This window comes from Eucalyptus grandis, chromosome 11, assembly GCF_016545825.1.
Source record: "Eucalyptus grandis isolate ANBG69807.140 chromosome 11, ASM1654582v1, whole genome shotgun sequence".
Lineage (NCBI taxonomy): Eukaryota > Viridiplantae > Streptophyta > Magnoliopsida > Myrtales > Myrtaceae > Eucalyptus > Eucalyptus grandis.
The window spans coordinates 29,523,439-29,546,286 of NC_052622.1; the positions used below are offsets into that span (position 1 = coordinate 29,523,439).

General features: G+C 39.8%; 2 protein-coding genes across 3 annotated transcripts; both read left to right on the plus strand.

The window, feature by feature from the left end:
• The first annotated feature begins 10,956 nt into the window (after positions 1–10,956).
• Positions 10,957–14,488, plus strand: LOC104425699 (quinone-oxidoreductase homolog, chloroplastic). Its single transcript, XM_010038472.3, is given in 5 exon segments — positions 10,957–11,156; positions 12,404–12,545; positions 13,272–13,363; positions 13,583–14,120; positions 14,123–14,488. Coding segments are annotated over 5 exon segments (870 nt in total). The 5' UTR covers positions 10,957–11,084; the 3' UTR covers positions 14,149–14,488.
• Positions 14,489–17,137: 2,649 nt separating this feature from the next.
• On the plus strand, positions 17,138–20,181 carry LOC104425700 (chloroplast envelope quinone oxidoreductase homolog). Of its 2 annotated transcripts, none has more exons than XM_010038473.3 (4): positions 17,138–17,413; positions 18,367–18,508; positions 19,020–19,111; positions 19,302–20,181. In XM_010038473.3, exons 1-4 carry the CDS (start codon positions 17,363–17,365, stop codon positions 19,989–19,991), a joined length of 975 nt encoding a protein of 324 aa, XP_010036775.2. In that variant the 5' UTR covers positions 17,138–17,362; the 3' UTR covers positions 19,992–20,181. The 2 variants fall into 2 exon arrangements, with proteins under 2 accessions (XP_010036775.2, XP_039160218.1); XM_039304284.1 differs by having other exon boundaries at positions 17,287–17,423.
• Positions 20,182–22,848: the final 2,667 nt, after the last annotated feature.

Genomic DNA, 22,848 nt, shown 5'->3' on the forward strand with positions numbered 1-22,848 from the left:
TTTTAATTTTTAAAATTAAAATTTTTAAAATTTTCTTTTTTAAAATTTTTTAATATTTTAAAATTAAAATTTTTAAAATTTTCTTTTTTTAAATTTTTTAATATTTTTTAAAATTTTCTTTTTTCTTAAATTTTTAAATTTTTTTAAAATTTTTAAAATTTTTTTTTTTTTTAGAAAAATTTTTAAAAATTTTTAAAATTAAATTTTTTATATTTTTTAAAATTTAAATTTTTAAATTTTTTTTTTTTTTTTTAATTTTTATGCGATTTGAGTTCTCAGCCATGTGAAAAAAAAAAATAATAATAAAATATGCCACGTAGATTTCGGCAAGGGTCGCGGAGGTGGCACTTAAGTGTCCCACTCGAAAAAAAAAAGCACTTAAGTGTACCGTTTTGAAGTTATGGCACTTAAAGTGTCGCGTGCGGATTACAGACCCGTGTGGTGGACTTCGCCCATAGTAACCTCCATCGATAACTTCATATTAACCAGTTTCTTCAGCAAAAATACCGATTTGATGTGGACAGCTTCTCATAAATATTCGTTAGAATATCCATGACTTCTTTTGCAGTTTTTGCTTTCGCGATGTGGTACCCTGTTTTTTCGTCAACCCTAGACGATCGCACCTAATGCCTTTCGATCAAGAATTTTTCATCCGGCTTCGCTATCGATCCACTGTCATCTCGGGTTTCCAACCCTCAAGTGGTGCATAGAGATCTTTTTGATAAAGATAATCCTCTATTTGTAGTTTCCACCATCCAAAATCCTCTCCATTGAACTTATCGATTCTGATTTTATCTTCTGCCATACTGTTTGCTTTCAATCGAACGTCACCGAAAAACCCTCAATGTTCTCGATTAGCCAACCCAAGCTCTGATACCAGTTGTTACGAAATCGTACGTCGATTCCAAAATAATAACGTTTGCAAACAATTCACCAGACAAAATATAGTAATAAAAAAACAGAATCAGATGAACACGCTAGAAAATTTGTTATCGAAGTTCACTCAAACTTGAGCTACGTCTCCGCGCAGAGGCACTCTGCGAATCCACTAGACTTTGAAAAAAGTTGGAATACAACAATGATCTTCTCTCAAGATCAGGGCACAAAAAGATTGAGAACACTCATCAAGAAAAAACTCACTTTTTTCTTCTCTCTTTTTCTTGCCTCTCTATTTCCTTTTTTAGCGTCTTGGCGGCTAGGGTCTTGCCATCGCTAATATAAAGGTATCACTTTTAACCTAAAAGCAAATTTGATTGAAAAGACCAAAAAGCCCCTAAAAACAAATATTTGGCTTCATCTATAACATCACCGCCCATGGCAATACCGGTGCTAATTCCATAGACGTTCTTTGAAATACAGAAATTGATGCATCGACAAAGTCAGCAAGTTCCGGTGCAATTCTTCGAACTTTCAAATATAGTTCACGTAAGACTTCCAGAATTTGCACATATAAAATTCGACACCTACCTAGGTGTCCGAATTGCCTTCAACTAAAGCAACACTTTTTCCCCCTTTCAACTACATAGTCCAACGTCCATTCAAAATTCCAACTTCACCATTTGGCGAAATAATCCAGATTAGTGCTAATCTAAGGACGCATTTCATCAGACAACTATTGGATTACACTATAGGTTAGTAGACTTCAACTTGCCTTAAGTCCAACGGCGTTGACGGCAAGTGAACCGCAAGCTACTAGCTACAGTTGAGCCGAGGAGAAGCGGTAACAGCAACAACAGCGTGCGGTGAGGTGCAAGCCGAGGCCTCTCGGGTCATGCTGCGGCAGAGGGTGGCGATGAGACAGTTGATGCACGGCGTTGGTGGCAAACGGTGGAGTACAGCCAGAACGGTGCAAGGGTTTTGGTTCGGGAAGTTGCTGGAGTCGTCGCTGAGAATGGTGCAAGGTTGGGCATCTACGAAGAAGAAGGAAGGTCATTTGCTTCTGCATGTTGACTAATTGGATCAACTTTCTCTCCCTTGGTGGCAGTTCGGTCGAGGGATGGAGGCATCGAGAGTAATCCCACGATTCCTCTCTTCTATTGCTGCTGTGTGCCAATGTTCTTTGAAATACAGAAATTGATGCATCGACAAAGTCAGCAAGTTCCGGTGCAATTCTTCGAACTTTCAAATATAGTTCACGTAAGACTTCCAGAATTTGCACATATAAAATTCGACACCTACCTAGGTGTCCGAATTGCCTTCAACTAAAGCAACACTTTTTCCCCCTTTCAACTACATAGTCCAACGTCCATTCAAAATTCCAACTTCACCATTTGGCGAAATAATCCAGATTAGTGCTAATCTAAGGACGCATTTCATCAGACAACTATTGGATTACACTATCGGTTAGTAGACTTCAACTTGCCTTAAGTCCAACGGCGTTGACGGCAAGTGAACCGCAAGCTACTAGCTACAGTTGAGCCGAGGAGAAGCGGTAACAGCAACAACAGCGTGCGGTGAGGTGCAAGCCGAGGCCTCTCGGGTCATGCTGCGGCAGAGGGTGGCGATGAGACAGTTGATGCACGGCGTTGGTGGCAAACGGTGGAGTACGGCCAGAACGGTGCAAGGGTTTTGGTTCGGGAAGTTGCTGGAGTTGTCGCTGAGAATGGTGCAAGGTTGGGCATCTACGAAGAAGAAGGAAGGTCATTTGCTTCTGCATGTTGACTAATTGGATCAACTTTCTCTCCCTTGGTGGCAGTTCGGTCGAGGGATGGAGGCATCGAGAGTAATCCCACGATTCCTCTCTTCTATTGCTGCTGTGTGCCAATGGAAGGTGAGAATGGCTGAGAGAAAAAATGTGCTGCTCGCTGAAGGAAGGCCAAAGCCTTCTTGATGTTGACTTTTTGCAGTCAACTATTGGAGTTCCTCGGCGGCTGTTGCGATGAAGGGCGGGCGGATTACGCGTGGCTATCAGCTGGGTTTCCTCCTGCCAGTTGCTGCTTCATGCAGGCGGTGTGGTCAGCAGAGGAGAACGGCGTGCGTGGCCTTCATACGAGTCCCCCCCTTCCCCATCGCCAGCGCAGGGAGTGTTCGATTCGTGGCTTTGGACGTGGCTGTCCTTGAAGGATTTCGGCTGCCACCTCTCCTTCTACATGCAGTGGCGTGTCCCTCCGTTAATTGACCACATGGGTCAACCGAAAGAGGTCTTCGTTTGATGGCCATCGAAGGAGAGAGGGACGTGGCTGTTCATGGGCAACTCTTGGATGCGAGAACGGGGCAGCAAGAAGTCAACTTTTCTCCTTGGTTGACCGGCTAAATGGAGGGGGAACGTAGCTGCATGGCCGTGCATGGGCAAGGTTCTCGGTCACGTGGAGAATTGGGGTCAATGGTCTTCATCCATTGCATGAAAATGCATGGACTAATGCGGCTGCCGATTGTGTCATTAGAAAAAGGTGCATAGTCCCATGCGTGTGTGCCTTTCATTGCTAGCATGGTCGAGGTCTTCATCTTTCCCTTGCCGTTCAGCTGTGGAGAACCGGCCATGATTGTTGCATGGTCTTGCATGATCAAAGTCAACATCTTCATTTGCTTAAGGACACATGGTTGGACGTGGCCGAAGATTTTGGTCAACCCTTTTCCACTTCCTTGACGTGTGCATGGCTAGAAGAAAAAGTTGCATGGAACTCAACTTGGCGACGTATCATTTGGAAGGAACCATGGTCTCTCGTGTGACGTTACGTGAAGAAATTTCTAGATGAGATGCTATCGTGAGAATGTGACGAAACGTGACGTTTTGGTACGGTGAGAGTGGTGACGAAACAGCATCCACAAGTGGTGCCGACGACATAGTCCGACGACAAATTCGTCGACCCGTCTCAGACAGTTACATATTTGAGGTCCGGCAAAATCCGATGTCACATATGCGAGGATCAATAGTGAATTACGATTGATCGATTTAAGATTACCTAGGATTATAATATCAATCCAAGATTGGATTTGATTTCATGTATATTCTTTTGTTATTTCCAAAGTTAACCACTCGTTGTACTTTAATTAGGAGCTTGTACAATGTAAAGAAACATGTCCAAGTATATTATACATTGTTCTCTCAATTTCAGCATATTCTTCAATTTCTGTCATGATATCAGAGCAATTGGTCCTGCATATTGGGGTGTGGTTCATATTCCCCATCATAGGGGCAATGCCCCTGCGACTTTTTAAGTAGAGCTCATATTATCTTTATATATTTTATTGGTAGTTTGAGTTTATGCTCATGACTAACTATATATATATATATATATATATATATATATATATATATATATATATATATATATATATTCTATTTGGATATATATTCTCTTTTCTCTTGTAATCGAGGGATAAAGCAGAGAGGTGCAGGTGCTAATTATAGTGGAATCCATGGCTGAACGTGATAAATCAAGATAAAACCTTGCGTCTCAAATTATATTTCTCACTTTTACACTCTTTTTCTTTGTGATTGTGCAGAAAATCCTAACATACCATAGCTTCCGCATTTTTTGATTGCTCTCCGGATTTTTTTTCACCTTTGTTATTGTAGGAAATACTAGCCTACAAACAAAGGTTAGCACTTCGATGTAGGAATTGACTAAACACAACCAATTCACATTCTTACCCATACCATGTTGAAGAATACCTCACCTTCCGAAGACAACCAAATTCCAGAAGTTTCAGATCTAGAAGAGACGTATACATGTTCAATGCATTCTATTGAAGGTGTACTAAATTGGAGGTTTGGGGGCCAAACATAGCCCATATGTGTACTAAATAAGAGTTCCAAGGCTCATACACAACCAATTTCATCTATTTAGGCTAGCCTAACCAGGGGCAACCCATTCTGGGCCAAACCATCCAATGGCTGCCTGTCAAGCAAACCCAACCCATGGATGTTTGGACTAGCCCAAGCCAAGACATGGTTTATTCCTTGAGGGCAATGAATCAAACACACAATGAACATACCTAGTCCAAGGAGAGTTCACCAACCAATATCAGAGCAAGCCCAACTCTTAGACCAAGGTTCCATATGGGTCAACCATACGAATTGGGCGTGTCGAGGGAATGAATGCCTACCTGATTTTTCAACACAAATTCAATCCTTACCAAATCTCCATTGTAGGAAGTCGCCCGAAGCTCAATGAATTGTTATACACCTTGATGACCGATGGCCTAGGACTTTGCCTCATCTACTAGCAACTCTCCGGCCCTAAGAACTACTCAATGTGGTCTCCAAAATTCTAACAAGCCTTGGTGACGAAGGACAATGATGGTTTCCTTGATGGAACCATCCCCGTTTCGACCAATGATTGTCGAGCGCAACATTGGAAGAAATGCAATCCATTGGTCCAAACATGGATCGGAAATTGCAATTTCGCAAAGGTCACAGCCGAGCTTCTTTCGATGGAGAATTTGAAAATCATGTGGGAAAATATAAAGGAAATGTACGAGAAATTAGATCGGGCCAAAATATTTGCCCTCACCCAATCATTATCAAAATTGAAACACGGAAAATATGTTGATTATGGCTTGCTTTAACAAGCTATTGGCCCTTTGGAATGAGTAAGAAGCGGCCAAAGAGAAGCACAAGGGACTTGTGTTGATGCTACAACAATATAAGAACATAAGAGATCGAGAAAAGGTGACATGTTTCCTATTGATTTTGAATGATTCATACTTACCCAATTAGATGTAAATCTTGGCCATGGAACCCATACCATCACTTGATCGAGAGTCAGCGACTTGCTTCATCCGAAAGTGTGAAGGTTGAGGAAAGCATTCTCCTCCCGACTCAATCAAACCGTCAACAGTGAGGAACCGTCGACAAGGGGAGCGTTAAAGGGTAAAACACAACCCTAGGGTAGGGTTTTTTTACCTTGGGGGGAGGGGGGGGGGCGAAGCCTTCTCAAAGTAGGGACGGATAGCCATGATTTGAAGACAAGATTGGACAGCCCCGATTCCATCTATCTAGCATCAGGATCGGATGGTCTACAAGAAGCCATGTCAACCCTCGTTTTTAAATCCAACGGATATCCTTCAGCTACGTCATCATTGAAGGGAAATTCTAAAGGAAAAGGAAAATTGTACTGTGATTATCGTGAATGCCCACATCACACGGTAGAAACCTATTGGAAATTGCATGGAAAACCCGAGGAGAAAGGAAAAAGGGAATCTTCTACTGATCAAGTCACTGGGCACAATATTGATAAAATCAATCAATCGATTACTCATAATCAATTTCAGCAAATCATGATGGCATTGAGATAGTTGGAAACTTCTGATAAAAGGGCAAGTTTCCCTCATACTTCTTATTGTTTTAGATCTTTATCTCATGATGCTTGAATAATTGATTCAAGAGCTAGTAACTATATTATCGGTGACGAAAGTTTCTATCCTCATACTCATAAGTATCATTTCCTAATATCTATGTGACTTCCATATAAGGAATATTACATACGTCACAAAAGTAGGGACAACAAATCTTAGTCCATCCATTATGCTTCATAATGTGCTTTATGTCCCTCAATTTCAATTCAATTTTCTCTTAGTTTCAAAGGTTTGTGAGGACAATTCTTGTCATATTTTTTTCAATTCTGACAACTGTTTCTTTCAGACCTTTTTGACTAAATTAATGAGCTTGGGTAGGGTTTCATAAGAATTATATTTTTGGACTAGCTCTCCCAAAAATTTTGACTTATCACGTGTTCATGTGAATAAAAATCATTGTGTAACACTGCTCTTAGTGATAAAGTTATTCTTTCTCATCAACATTTGGGTCACAATGCTCATTTCTCAATGCCAAATTCGTCCTCTCGCAAACAATCACGTGCGCCTTTTCCTACAACCAAATCTCGAGCTACAAATAATTTCTCTTAAATTCATGCAGACATTTGGGGAAAATATCACATCCCACATCATGACAAATTCAGATTCTTAATTACTATTATAGATGATCATTCTCATGCTACATGGTTTTTTTTTTTTTAATGCAGTCCAATAGTCAAGCTCTTTCTCACCTAAAGAATTTTTTTCACCCTAAAGAAAAATCAGTTTGGCAAATTTGTTCAACACATTCGAAGGGAAAGAATTCTTTAGTTGTGACTGTAAATTTATTTTTTCCCATGGAATTATGCGTGAAAGCTCGTGCACTTGCATAACTCAACAAAAAGGGGTTGTTAAGCACAAACACTATCATCTTTTAGGAGACACATATGCCCTTAAATTTCAAGCATTTATTCATGAGATTTTCTAGGGAAATTGTGTGGTCATTCATGGTAGCTTACCTGATCAATCGCATGACAACTTGAGTTCTCGACAAACAAACTCCCTTTGAAGTTCTTTTTGGTAAGACGCATGAGATTAATCGCTTGAAAGTTTTTGGCTACCTCTACTATGTTACTACCCTTGGTCCTCGTGACGAAGTGAGTCCTTGAGCCTAACGATGCATTTTCATGGGATATCCTACTCTTCAAAAGGGTTATCGTGTCTTCGAGCCATCAACATGTAACTTCTTTGTAAGTAGATACGTTGTTTTCCATAAAAACATATTTCAATTTCAGGATGAGGTATCTTCAAATGAGTCTTATAGCTCGAATCCTCATCACGATCATTTTTTATCTAAGGAAGATTCATCTCACGTTCCACAATATATGCTTGTCTCGTCTCTAGATATTCAAACTTTAGCTCTAGTGATGGAAACCACTGCGGTATCTCCATCCACCCTAGGTTATTCGATTGAAGAGTCTCCAATGCACATGTAAGAGAATTTTGATCCATCATCAAAATTATCGTCTCCATAGTTTCGTCAGGAGTTATCATCTTGTACACTTGAGCATATTCCCCCTTGATGTTTAGGCGAGATTACTTGACCACCCACGAGGACCAAGGATTATATTTGTGCCTCTCTCAACTCATGAGGTACTCCATACCTATCTCCTCTTATGCTTTGTTTGATCATTTGTCTATGGAACATATATGGTGCATTAGTTGTATCTCCAAGGAAATAGAGCCATCATTCTACGATGAAGCAGTTCGTGCCCCACATTGATAGAAGGCCATGGAGGCATAATTGTATGTTTTGATAGAAAATCAAACATAGGACATGGTACCCTTACCGGCTCATCAAAAACCCATTGGCTCGATGAGGAAATATACATGGATCTTCCACTAGGATTACGGTGACAAGGGGAGTCTGGAGTATGTTGTCTCCATAAATTATTTTTGTGACCTAAAACAAGCTTCTTGACAATAGTATGCAAAGTTCACTACAGCCTTCACAACCATTGGCTTCAAACAATCCTAGCATGATTATGCTCTTTTCACATGAACAAAAGGTACGTCATCATTTACTTAATGGTATATGTTAATGACATACTTGTTATGAGAAATGATAAATTGGCCATCAAGAGTCTTAAAGAGCACCTGCATTCTACTTTTTGTATTAAAAACTTGGGACCTCCCAAATATTTTCACGGTATTGAGATTGCTTGCTCAAACTTAGGAATTTTTCTCAGACAACAGAATTTCGTGTTAGAGTTTATATTAGAAGCAGGCTTATAAGGATGTAAACTTGCTATCATTCCTATCGAACAAAATGTCAAGTTAACTACTGTTGATTACAATGTCAAATCATCTTTTGAGATTGATGACCAACTACTCGAAGATCCATCCTACTATCAAAGGCTTGTAGGGAAACTTATATATCTCACCATAACTAAATAGGACATATGCTATTTAGTACAGACACTCAATTAGTTCATGCATAACTCAAAGGAGTCTCATATGAATGTGAAGGTCGTACAGTATTTAAGAAATATCCAAGGCTTCGAATACTCTCTCGAGATTAATATTTGGAAATGACAGCTTATTGTGACACAAACCATGCCACGTGTCCCATGAGACGGAGATCAATCATTGGTTTTTGTATTAAGCTAGGAAAATCCTTACTTTCGTGAAAAACAAAAAAGTAGTCAACCGCATCATTAACATCCGCTAAAGTTGAAAATCGAGCCATGGCCAAAACCATTTGTGAAGTAGATTGGATACAAGCTTGCTTTCAGACCTCCGCATATGAGTTAATGGATCGATGAATTTATTTTGTGATTATGATGCGGCACTCAAACTTGTGGCAAATCCCATATTTCATGAGAGAATGAAACATATTGAAGTAGATTGCCACTACTTTTGAGATAAAATTCAAGAAAAAGTAATCAAGACAAATGGAATTGAAACCATAGAATAATTTGCTAAAATCTTTATCAACCCATTATGTCAAAGACAACACACATATCTAGTAAACAAGCTGCATGTCTTGGATATACATCGACCACTAGATTGAAGGGGAGTGCTGGAGATATGCAAGGATCAATAACGGATTGCAATTGATCAATTTAAGATTACCTAGGATTATAATATCAATCCAAGATTGGATTTGATTCCATGTATCTTCTTTAACCATTTCTTTAGGTAACCATTCATTGTACTATAAATAGGAGCTTGTACAATGTAAGGAAACATGACCAACTATACACAAATACAGATCGTTCTCTCAATTTCTGCCCATTCTTCAATTTCTGTCATAAGATAGTGGCTTGATCAGTTTTTGCGCATTTTAACAAATCCACCTCCTAGAATGATATTAAAAGTGCATCCGGTTGGGATACATATAAGAATTTGCTCATTTCAGGTGCAAGAATGCGTCCGGAAGCCGGAACCCTTTTGTTTACTCCCGGCCGGCACGAGAGTGACAAAATCCCATGCTGAGAGGATTCCACCTTTTCCCTCTTTTGACTGGCTAAGTTACCTCTTTGTTTTCTCCCATGGTTCGTCATCGCGGCATCAAGGCCGACAGCTCCCTTGCATTGAGGTTACATTGAAACAACCTAATGAGACCCTTGACCTTGATTGATGATGATGTTGTTTTGGTGACTATTTGAAATATCAACGATCGACTCAAATGGAGCCGATGGGGATTGTGGCCTCGATAAAATTTCTCCTCGCCACATCTAAATCAAAGATGTTATGAGGTTTTGTTGTCCCACGCCTAGATTCAAGATTTCGCATCCTAAACTCCCTATTTTATGTACGAACTCGATGGTTAATCAAACAAATGGACTGCAAGTTCATCATGAACCGAAATGGGCATGTCGCGTACGGATTGTTTCATTCTTGTTAGGTTTTGTTTTTGCAAAGTACATGTACCTCGAATTGATGAATCACTTTTTGCCCAGCAAACCATGAGCAGTTCAAATAGGGAATTGTTTACACTTGAAATCTTAAGGAGTTGAATTTCTGTCGAAAAATAATCTAATCAATCCTAAACCTAATATATAGATGTCAATTTAGTTATGGAAATTCCAAATTTATCGATTCAATCATAAACTTTTCCGTGAAATTTCAATATAATTCTTCGATCAATTTTCATTGAAATCATTGACGTGACATTTAGTTATTGCTAGTCATTCTACAAGGCACGCCATAATATCTACAATTTTCGGTGAAAATTGACCGAAATGACTACATCAAAATTTTGAGTTGATTTTTAATTTAAATTAATCAAAATTGGGAAGTTTAAGATCAAATTGAAATCCGTACAATTAATTCAAAACTAATTGGACGATTTCAGCAAATTCCGTCGTGCATGTAGTTCATACGCAAATCCGCTCCTTGATCAAAACCGACTTGCCTCCTTATGGTGCCAAAAGACTAGCAAATTCTTAGCAATTCTAGCGTTTTCTATGACCAACAAATTAACTCATCGTTCATAGTTTATACGGAAATAAGTCCAAATCAAGCTTCCGTCCATCGTTCTGACGCACTTGTTTCCATCTCCACCTTTCGCTCTCATCCTTAACGTTTAGCAGATTAGAGAAACCGAATCCCGATTTTGCCATAGCTTCGTCTCCCCCACGAAGAAACCGCCTCACCGATGCGAGGCTATTCCAGTCACTCGGAAAACGGCCAATCATACGTGGGTTCGCCTTCGAACGGACGGTCCTGGTTTCGTTTCGTGGCCCATAAATCAATCCTTCTCGCCAAAAAGGGTTCCTCCACCTCTTGCTCTCTCGTTCTCTAGATCTTCAAGCGATTCCGGGAGCTTCGTGGATTCGAAAATGGCAGAGACGAAGCCGACGATGCACGCGGTGTGGTACGACTCTTACGGCGGAGGACCCGCCGGCTTGAAGGTGCGAATGTTTTCGGCCCGCGATCGTCTCGTGATTCATCTCTATACGCACGTATACATCGTACATGCGATATGAAACTAGGACCAGACCGTATATGGGTTTGAAGTAACGAAGTTTGCGCTGACGAATCATGCTTCTGTGTGATCGGACGCCTTGTGCTGTCAATGGGTTGTGGTCACTTTGGTGAAAATGTTGAAGCTTGCCCTTCTTCCTTTTTAGATTCTGCTGCCCGAAAATAAACTGAGGAAGATGCTGTTAGGTGTTCTCGTATGTTGGTTCTTAGATTCTGCTGCCCCCTTCTGTCGGATTATTTAATTGGGCCGACGACTTTTCTTTTCTTTAGTAGTTGAGTCGACGGTTGAGGATACGGGACATAAGAAATTGAGAGTGTTAATGCTATAGGTGGATAAAAAATTTGACTTTTGCGTACAAGTCCAGCCACGGAGTTCGGTCAGGTTTTGCTCACCCGACAGAGTTAACCGCTTATCCTGCTACTGAGATTCGGACTTTAATGAATATGTAAGGATTGCATATCCAATTGGTCGACTCACCCTCAGTGAACAGCGCTTTGAAAACAGAGAAGATCTTTGTTATAGAACATTCTCCTCGTGTAAGAGAGAATAGAGTGGCACCTATCAAGCCCCAAGCTTATAGCCCTCTTGTCCCGTCTATCCATTTTCTTCGGTCCTTTTTCGGCCAAGCATTTTCCTCCTCTTTTCTGTGTCATGTGTGACAGGACCCAGTCGCAATTTTTGCCCGTTGGTGTTGAGAAAAATCGATGATTAAGTACACAGAACATGTTATTGACAGGTATGTCTATTTAATAATGTGAAGACTAATTCTGAATTTGATCAGCTCCTGTACTAGAAGAAGACCGGTAGAACCTGGAAATAGACATATAATCATACTTATATATGTTAGATCTACTATTGTGAGCTAATGTAAAATCCTTCACAACACATGTTGGCTGGGGTGCTTCTCCATTCACTGCATAAAGTCAGGAATTTGGGTATCATAAAACAGTGAGAAAATGCTCTTTTCCAAGTTAATTGATCTCTTCTTTTTTTATTATGTTCTTTCGTGAGTTGACAGTATTAAACACAGAATCTGATTGATGTTATAAATGTTTTCTCTGTTCTTCTCTGTGTAGATACATGCTAAGTTATTTGGGTTGTCAAGATATATCTGTCATTTGTGCTCTTTGATTGCATTTTATATCATGTTACCTGTTCTTGTGCTTCTTGCAGCATGTTGATATACCTGTTCCTGCACCTCAAAAGGATGAGCTTTTGCTGAAACTAGAAGCAATTAGTATAAACCCTGTTGATTGGAAAACGCAGAAAGGAATGCTGAGACCAGTTCTTCCTCCCAAGTTCCCTCACATACCTGGTATTGTGTTGAAACTGGAAATTGCTATTTTTCTTACCTTGTTGAGAAGAAGCGTGATGGTTTACCAAATGTACGGATCCTTGGTGGTAGAGTAATTCCTTAAAGATTGTTCACGTTTGCTTGGGTAGGCAATATCATCAATAGAGTTGCATTATGTCCTCATTCATCTGTTTTTCCTTTTTTTACTTTCTTTTTTTTATTATATAAACTTTGGGCCAATTCATTCATGCTATTTACTTTTGTCCGCTTTATTGCTGATTTGGTAAATCTATTGTGCTTAAGAGATGATTGTTATTTCCATTTTGTGGACTGCAGCTTGTTTTCAAGAACTAATTCATGCAGACAACTTTACTACTTAAAATATTCATGTGCTTCATTGTTTTTCCCTATCTAAACTGCGGCTGTGAGCCATTTTGAATGATTTATAGTTTGGTTGCTTTTGGATTGTGCGTATGCATAGGAATGCTTGTGGTTGTGTGTGTGTGTGAGAGCATGTATTGGGTCTGTGTTTGGAATGCTGGTTAACTAGATTATCTGGGATGCTCTTGAGGGCAGGACATCATTTTCCATGGTTTAGTGTCAATGATTTAGAGGTAGGCATGTTTCTTTTTCCTTCTAGCATACTCACTCTCTGAGCTTCATCAATGGGCCAGTTATCTTGTTAAGCATATGTGCTCAATATAAGTGTAACTTCGCATCTCTTGTCTCTTTGCCTTCATTTTACAGCCACCGATGTAGGAGGAGAGGTTGTTGAGGTTGGAACAGCAGTCAAGAAATTTAAACCTGGCGACAAAGTTGTAGCCATCCTTAGTCACTTGGTAATGCTCACCTTCATGTTTTGCATTTTATCTGTTGGTAAGATTGTATTTTTGTGATGATGATGGATCATAATCTGGAATTAAAATAACTTTTTCACAATGTGCGAGAGTTCTTGGAATGACTGATTGCTCTCTTAGTCAGTTTATGAGCTCCTACACACTAGTTGAGGCCGGCTGATGTTATACCATTTTGTGCTTTCATATGATATAACCTGTCAGAAAGGAGGAGGATTTGCCGAGTTCGCTGTAGCAAAGGAGAACCTAACGGTGGCAAGGCCTCCTGAAGTATCCGCACCAGAAGGGGCAGGGTTACCGGTAGCTGGCCTCACTGCTCTCCAGGCCCTCACCCAAGCTGCTGGGATAAAGCTCGACAGGAGTGGGCCACTGAAGAATATCCTGATTACTGCTGCCTCGGGTGGCGTTGGCCACTATGCAGTTCAACTCGCAAAGCTAGGAAACACACACGTAACTGCAACTTGTGGGACTCGCAATGTTGACTTTGTCAGGAGCCTTGGCGCTGACGAGGTCCTCGACTATAAGACTCCGGAGGGAGCCGCCTTGAAGAGCCCATCCGGCAAGAAGTACGACTTCGTGGTCCACTGCGCACACTCTTTCCCTTGGACAGTTTTCGAGCCAAACTTGAGCGAGTGTGGCAAAGTGATAGATATCACCCCAAGCATTGGCGCAATGATGACCTTCGCTCTCAAGAAACTCACCTTCTCCAAGAAGCAGCTCGTGCCATTGTTATTAACACCCAAGGGCGAGAATCTGGAATTTGTGGTTAAGTTGGTTAAGGAAGGGAAGCTCAAGACCTTCATCGATTCGACATATCCGCTGAGCAAAGCGGAAGATGCTTGGGCGAAGTCTATAAATGGTCATGCCACCGGTAAGATTATCGTTGAGCCATAGGGACTATATACTAATGGCTGGTGTTTTTATGGGTGTCGTCTATGATAATGCTTTTCTTCTTGCTGTGAATGTTTTTGAACGTGTTTGTTAATTTTTACCTATGGAGAGATTTCTGGGATGTGTATGTATTATCACTTTGAATAGAGCGATTTACCTTATACTGAAATGCTTGTACATATGTTCCCCCTATGAATCTTTGAATCTTTTTCACTTGTACTTTTGGCTCGTTTAGTGACTGTAGCCTACCTAAGCTTAGCTTTGTACAGTTGAATCGGAAAAAGTACCAAAAAAGTTGTAAACATATTGCAATGATACTAATTTAGTTTTCAACTTTTCAATTGGACCAATAATTTTTTTCATATGGATACTAATTGAGTCTAGCTAATCAATTTATGCTAAAAATTGTTGACATGGACATGTGATACGTCCAATGCTCATGTGGACATTTTTATTTAATATTTAATTAATTTTCGATTTTTTATAATTTTTCTTCCTCTTTTTTTTTTTTCTCCTTTCTTCCTTACTTTCCTCCACCACGGTCGACGGAAGTCGCCTTCTACCAAGAGGGCACGCGTTGGGATGCCTTCACCGGCCACAAGCGAGACCGGCCCTTGCCAGCCTGTGGTTGTGGCGAGGGCCGACCTTGTCTAGACAAAACAAAGCCTCTTGCCAACGCTAGGGGCAGAGGAGGCCAACCCAAGTCATATCTAGTGAGGGGACCTTGCGACAAGGGCAGCCTCCCTCAGATGGCGAGGGGCCTAGCCTCCCTCAGATGGCGAGGGGCCTTGTCTAGGTAAAGTTAGTAGCTGGTTGCTCGCCAACCCTCGCTTTGGTCTTTGGCGAGGGTTGGGCGAGGGTCCCCTTGTTGAACCTGGCAAAGGGTGGCCTTGCCCAATCCTCAAGTTGATCTCGCCTATTGTTGTTGCCTATTGCTGTTGCTAGCGAGGGCGTCTTGGCCCTCACCCTCGCCGACTATCACATAGGCTAGTGGAGGAAATAAAGAAAAAAAAAAGGAAAAGAGAAGGAAAAATGAAAAAAATATGTAAACAAATTAATAAAAATTCAAAAATAATTAAATATTATATAAAAATATTTACGTCGACGTCAATCATGTTATGTAGAATGGCAGCGTTTATGTTAGTAATTTCCGGCATAAATTGATGGAATGGACTTAATTTGTACCAATGTGAAAAGATATAATACTAAATTTGTCCAATTAAAATGTTTAGAATTAAATTGATACTAATGCAATGGGTTTAAGATTTTTTTTTTTTTTGTACTTTTCCTCAGTTTAATGCATTGTGGGCACTAATTGTGGGCAAATCATATTCAACTTAAGCTTATTTTGTCTAAGCCATAGCACAATGTGATTAGATAGATTAAAATTTTTGAAGAGTTAATTGGGAAGGAAAAAAAAACACAAGTTTGAAGGTCAGAAGTACATCAGCTTGCGAGATTTCTACTGTTATTTATCGTCGGACCCGCAAAATTTATTAACAGGCGCACGTTCAAATTTAAGGGCATATAAAATCACATGGAATTGTCTCACAATCTTTTTAATGAAAGAACTTTCGAAAGGTATATGTTAATTGCGCAGAAGTATGACAATTTGTGTGTGATGGTGTCGATGCGAGAATATACTTATAAGATAAGTCAACTCAAAAGCGATATGACGAGTTAATGATTTCAACATATGAAACACGGAGATAACTCGAAAATTATAAAATTTGCGCGGCACAGTTTGATTATGGCAGGTTAATGGATCAATAAGATTGTATGACCTGCCATGATACGTAGTCAACATTCCATGAATCCGATACTAAACATCCTCGGTTTTTAATCAAATGTGTTTACAAGTGAGTATGATTAATTAACAATATATCAGCAAATCAGATTAAACAACTTGAATCGTGGTTGATGAATTTTTTTTTTATCAAACAAGGGTTCAAACGTAGAAGCTGTCTGCTTAGAGGTCCGTAAAACATCCTATAAATCTCATAAATATGTTAATTCTAGCTTTTGGGCTTACGTAAGTGGTTGACACATAACAGTTTGCTTGTAGTTAGTAAGATATGAACAGGTGATCGCTGCTTTCTGAGTTGAAAACCCTTATGCTCCATCCGAAGGTACCAATCTCTGTGGTTTTCGCAATCGATGAATTATCATCAATTCAAAATCTTAATGATAAACCATGTAGTACGTAGACACCATAATTTTCTCATGAATTATGTCTAATCAGGTTGCATACACTTTGTATCAATATTAATCAGTTAATTTAAATGGGTTACAAGAATAAATTTCCATATCCAGTAAGATCGGCACAAATATGATAAGATTCACACAATGTCTTGTAACCGAGGGACTAGATCAACAAGTCAATTACAAGACACTGTGCAAAGTACAGGTCAACTTATCAAGAATACCTGAGTGTTTTGCCACCTCACTGCAAGCACGGGATGCTATTAGGTGGTAGCCATTTTCGAAGAAATAATAGGGAGTCTACCTTTCAAGCACGGGATGCTATTAGGTGGTAGCCATTTTCGAAGAAATAATAGGGAGTCTACCTTTCTTGCGATGGCTCCCAAGTTTCCAAAAAAATATTTTCTTCCCCGCTTAAGAGGAATAATCCCGAAATTCTACATTCCAAAGTCCAGACAAAGCTTTTTGAGGACATGCTCATGTCTAATATATCGTGTCTTGAAATTGGCCCGAATACAATCGGCCTAATTTGAATCCGATAATATTAATCAGGTTCAAATCTCACCACGTGTCGTGCAAGTGACTGCCCCCCTGGTCGGTCGTGCTATCTCATCGAATGCTCCAACCATGAAGTAAAGCCGCAGGATTTTCGTTGGAACCGCCCTCACTCGAGGAATCACATTTGGCGCGATTTTCAGCGGTTTCGGGAAAGCAACCAACGACGGTGGTTCTTCTTCAGCGTGTTTTGCCACCGTGCCCGGACTCCCGGAAGATCGTCCCTCCTGACGATAAGAGCTTGCGAAGAGCTCCTCCGCCCTCCCATCTTCTTCCTCTCGCCCTCTCCGACTGTCCGCGCCGTTTCGCGTTCCGGAAGTGGTGGACAAGGAGCTAATGCGCGCGGTTTGGTACGAGTCCTACGGCGGAGGAGCCGCCGGTCTCAAGGTGCGAAACGGTCTGCTCTCGATTCTTGGTGCGGAGATGTTCATTTCTCGATGATCTGAAGGCGGAAACTCTGGCTCTCCGTGCTTCCATCTGAGATTCCGCAGGATTTGTAATCCTCGTGCATGCTAAATCGCATGCCGATGCCAAGAAACCGGAGACTAAGGAAGAGTCCTCTTGAATCTGCTTGAAGATAAATCATTTTCAGCGTTGTGATTGCTTAGTCCAACGTTTTGACTAGTCTCTTTGATTGAGCTTATGCTGCAACTGCTTTTGATTGTTACTGGGTGCATGAATGAGGATCCATTGATTCATCACACCCTGTTTTGGGAAGGAAGAAGATAGGTATCATAGAACATTATCAATGCACGAGGGTGAAAAGGAGCGCTAATTTAGCTGCAAAATACTGGTATAGCAAGGAATAGGGTACAACCCTTTAGTTATTGTCTGATGAATTTCATGCCATAATAAGCATGGAGTTCTCTATTCTGGTGTTGTGCTTATCCAGTGATGGATCGCAGGGGCTTGGGGTTGCACCCAATTGCTTGGTGCTTCAGTAAATTTTTACCAATATCAATGGAACTCATAAATAATAGATATCTCGCCCCTGAGTTTGGTAGTGCAGAACCCTTTCTTTATCTCTTCCTTCTGTGCCATCCACTGCGTTTATCTAGTTTCCTCTGTGAGCTTCAAATAGAAACTTATGAACCTTTTCGGTTCATTTTGGTCGGAGTGGGACTCGATCTGATTGCAATTCTGAATCAATACAACTTTCTTTTGTTGTTCCTTGTTGTCTGCATTCGCTTTAAGGAATGAATCCTATAGTATCATCAGTGTCATGAATGTCTCCTTCAATCTTGTTTTCATGTTTTACAGATGAGGATGAGTGATGCTGTTTTCCACTTACGTTTTCTCTAGTTCTTGTACCTCATTACCTGTTCTTGTGCTTCTTGTAGCATGTAAAAATTCCGGTTCCTGAGCCAAAGAATGATAAGGTTTTGCTGAAACTGGAAGCGGTTTCTATAAATCCAGTCGATTGGAAAATACAGAGTGGAATGCTAAGACCCTTTCTTCCTCCAAAGTTCCCTTACGTACCTGGTACTGCCTTGAAATCAGAAATGTTCTGTTTCTTCGCCCATTATTGATGAGAAATACGATGGTTTTGTAAAGTGTGGGGCCTGACTCTTTTGGGTGAAGAGATATTTCCTAAAGAATGATCACGTTTGCTTGGTGATGCAATACAAAGGACAATTAAAATAATAACGAAGTATGATGAAGATAATATCCTCATTCGACTGTGTTACTTTTGCACACTTCATCATTGTCAGATGTTTTGGTAATCCTGTTATGCTTAAGAGATGTCTGGCACTTCACTGTGTGAACTATGATATGCTAACAACGGCCAATTCTGCAGACTACTGTATTATGTGTTGTTCCTGTTATAATACTTACAAGCACGTTGTGCCTGTTATAATATGGTTCCGGCTCTGAGTTTCACAGTTGGCCAGTTGTTTTGTTAAGCACATGATCCCAATTGATTGCCAAATTGCAACTTTTGCATGCATATATTTCACTTCTCTTTGGCTGAAGAGATTCTTCACTTGTACAGCCTGCGATGTGGCGGGAGAGGTGGTTGAGGTTGGTCCTGGAGTTAAAAAATTTAAAGCTGGCGACAAAGTTGTAGCCTACCTCAGTATTAGTGTAATGCTCATTACTCATGTTCTTCACATTTCATCTCTTTTAACTAGGTTTGCTCTCATGGTGGATCAGTTCGGAGAGTTCTTTGGTGAAACTGATACCTTTCTGTGTCAGTTAGCTACCATGAAGACATCTTTTTTGCCTGCCTATTGATATAATATATTCGGTATGCTTTAATTTGATAACACAACAGAACGGTGGTGGATTTGCCGAGTTCGCAGTCGCAAATGAGAGCCTGACAGTGGCAAGGCCACCTGAAGTATCCGCACCAGAAGGGGCAGGGTTACCCGTAGCTGGACTCACTGCTCTCCAGGCCCTCACCCAAGCTGCTGGGCTAAGGCTGAACGGGAGAGGGCCACTGAAGAATATCCTGATTACCGCTGCCTCAGGCGGCGTTGGCCACTATGCGGTTCAACTTGCGAAGCTAGGAAACACACACGTGACTGCAACTTGTGGGGCTCGCAACATCAACTCCGTCAAGAGCCTCGGTGCTGATGAGGTCCTTGACTACAAGACCCCTGAGGGATCCGCCTTGAAAAGCCCATCCGGCAAGAAGTATGACTTCGTGGTCCACTGCGCACGTGCTTTCCCCTGGTCAGTTTTCGAGCCAAACTTGAGCGAATGCGGCAAAGTGATAGATATCACCCCAAGCATCAGCACAATGACGACTTTCGCTCTCAAGAAACTCACCTTTTCCAAGAAGCAGCTCACGCCTTTGTTATTAACACCCAAGGGCGAGAATCTGGAATTCCTGGTTAAGCTGGTTAAGGAAGGGAAGCTCAAGACCATCATCGACTTGAAGCATCCGCTGAGCAAAGCTGAGGATGCTTGGGCGAAGTCTATAAGTGGTCACGCCACTGGTAAGATCATTGTAGAGCCATAGGCACTAATTGCTGGTATTGTCTATGATAGTGATTTTCTTCTTGCTGAGAATGTTATTGAACGTTCTGCTCATTTTCATCTTTTAGAAAGATTTCTGGAAAGCGTGATATCGCTTTGAACGGAGCGATGTACATTGTAATGAAATGCTTATGAATGTGTTCTTCTCTTCGAATCATTTCTCCTTTGCCACTTGCCCACTTGGTACTTTTGGCTCAGTAGTTTGAAAGCTGTTGACTTCTGTTTGACCTTGGCTCCTCATTCTTTTACTTCTACTTTTATTTGCTTTTTGACTTGTATTTAGACGTGTAAATGCTATTCACTACTAAATTAACTACTGATTATCAGTGCTATCGAATTTTTCAATAAACAGGCCCACCTGTTATTTCGTCGTACCATGGGTAAACTTGAAGCGACCTTAATAGTTAATACAACGTGAAAGTACTTATGACGGCGTGTTCACCTTCTCTGCTATTCAAGTTTATCTCAGTGGCGTCTTTTCTATAATGCCCATGACAAGAGCCCCCGAATACATGTTATACAAATCGTTGAGCATCGTGGCACCACTTACAATGACTCGATTTGTTCACATGCGCTAAACTCTCAAGAGAATTATTTGAGTAATCATATATGAAAAAAATGATTTGAGAGCAAGATATACTTATGAATTTAGTAGACAATAAAATAGATTTCATTTTTAATTTCAGCTTTCTTGATCTTACCCTAGTATTCAATAGACTTTTTTATTATTATTATTCTTTTGAACTTTTTGGACCATTTGTTTTCATGTTGGGTATCATAGTCATATGTGAACTATAATAAGAAAAAATTTAGTAGACAATAAAATACAAATCATAGCAATGTGGAAAATAGAGAAAATTATTCAAAAAATCATAAACTTATTACACTTTTGTTAATTCAATCATAAATATTTCTATTTTACAAATTTAATCATAAACATTTTTACTTTTTATCAGATACATCCAGTCAATTTTGACTAAAAATTGCTAACGTGACTAGTCGGTGCTGATGTAGCATTTTTTAATAATATTGTAATAATTTTTTTTTCTCTCTCTCTCTCTCTCTCTCTCTCTCTCTCTCTCTCTCTCTCTCTCTCTCTCTCTCTCTCTCTCTCACAACACCCTCGTTAGCAAAAGTAAGGATTTGTGAGCCCTCACCCAAAATCGACAAGGGCCATGACGCCCTCGCCAAATCTGGCTAGGTGAGGGCCCCCAATGAGGTCGCACACCCTTGCTTGGCCAAATTTGGTGAGGGTGTCACAACCCTCATCAATTCTGGGTGAGCGCTCACGAGCCTTCGCTTTTGTCGACGAGGACGGCGACGCCCTTGCCAAGGGTGAGTAAGGGTCGACCGAACCCTCGCTGACCCTAACCGCAAACCCAAAAAAAAAAAAAAAAAAAAAAAAAACACACACACACACACACATTAAAAATTCAAGAAAATTATTAAAAAGCGCCACATTAATGCCAAACAGCCATGTTGGTAATTTCTACCCAAAATTGGTCAGATTGAACTCAATTGGCAGAAAATGAAAAAGTTTTGAGCTAAATTAGCAAAAGTGTAATAAATTTAGGACGTTTTGGACAATTTTCCCCATAAAAAAGTGGGCCTATGTTGATAATCAAGTTAAAATTATAGGGAGCAGACGATGATCGAGGACACTCGATACACTATGAATGTGCCACATGTTAATGCTGCATTGACTTAATGAGAAACTCTTCTTTACTAATTGAGAGCTAACAGAAGATGGTCTTGTGCTATGCATTAGCAAAAAAACTCGATAAAACTTAAGACTTAGACATAAGAAAAAATCGACTACCTTGCAATTTGGTTGATCAGACAAATCGAGCCGATGTCATCCTCACGCCACAATTTTGATGTTTTTTATTATTATATATTATTCTTAAACTTTAGAACCATCCATTATTAGTCGCTTGATTTATTCTATATTATATGCAATGAATTTGTGGTCTATTATCAAAATTGAGGTTGAGTTTTGAAATTTAATGCTAATTCTAATTTGCCTCCTAGCTTTGGTAGTTATAATTGTCCTACCTAAAGAAAATTCTATTTATATTAAAAAAAAATTGGACATACAAATTATATGAAAATTTATTTTGCCTTTTCTCATCCCACTTACTGACATTGATACTTTGATTTTGTTAATTTTCCATTGACAACAGATTTGATACCTTTTTTCCACGTGAAGCTTCTCTCATGGCCAAAATTAAAAATTACTATGTTGGAAAAAGTTTATAAACCTTGCCAATATAACAGTCAAGGTGCTGGAATCACCGCCCAACTTAATATACTCAATCATGTCTATTTTCTACCTATTTTATTTTAGGATTAATATCCTGAAAAACCCCAAACTGATACACGTATGACAAATTTACCTCAAACTATTTTTTTAACAATGAAAAACCCTAAACTGGTATACCCGTGATAAATTTACCCCAATTGACAATAAAAAAAACTTAAAACCGATGCATTTGTTATAAATTTACCCAAAAAACTAATTTATTCAACAGTCAAAAACCCTAAACTTGTATATTTGTAATAAATATACCATCTGTTAAATTGGATTAATACCACAAAAAATCACAAAAATTATATAATTGTGACAAACGGAGAGTAAAATCACAAAACGATACACCAGCCAACTGTCGCATGTCATTTAACTTAATAATTTGATAATAAAATTTAACGGAAACTAACAGAGAGTAAATTTATCACAAGTGTATCAGTTTGATAATAAATTTGTAAAAGATGTATCAATTTGGGGTTTTTAGTGGTCAAAAAATTAATTTTGGATAAATTTGTCATAGATATACTAGTTT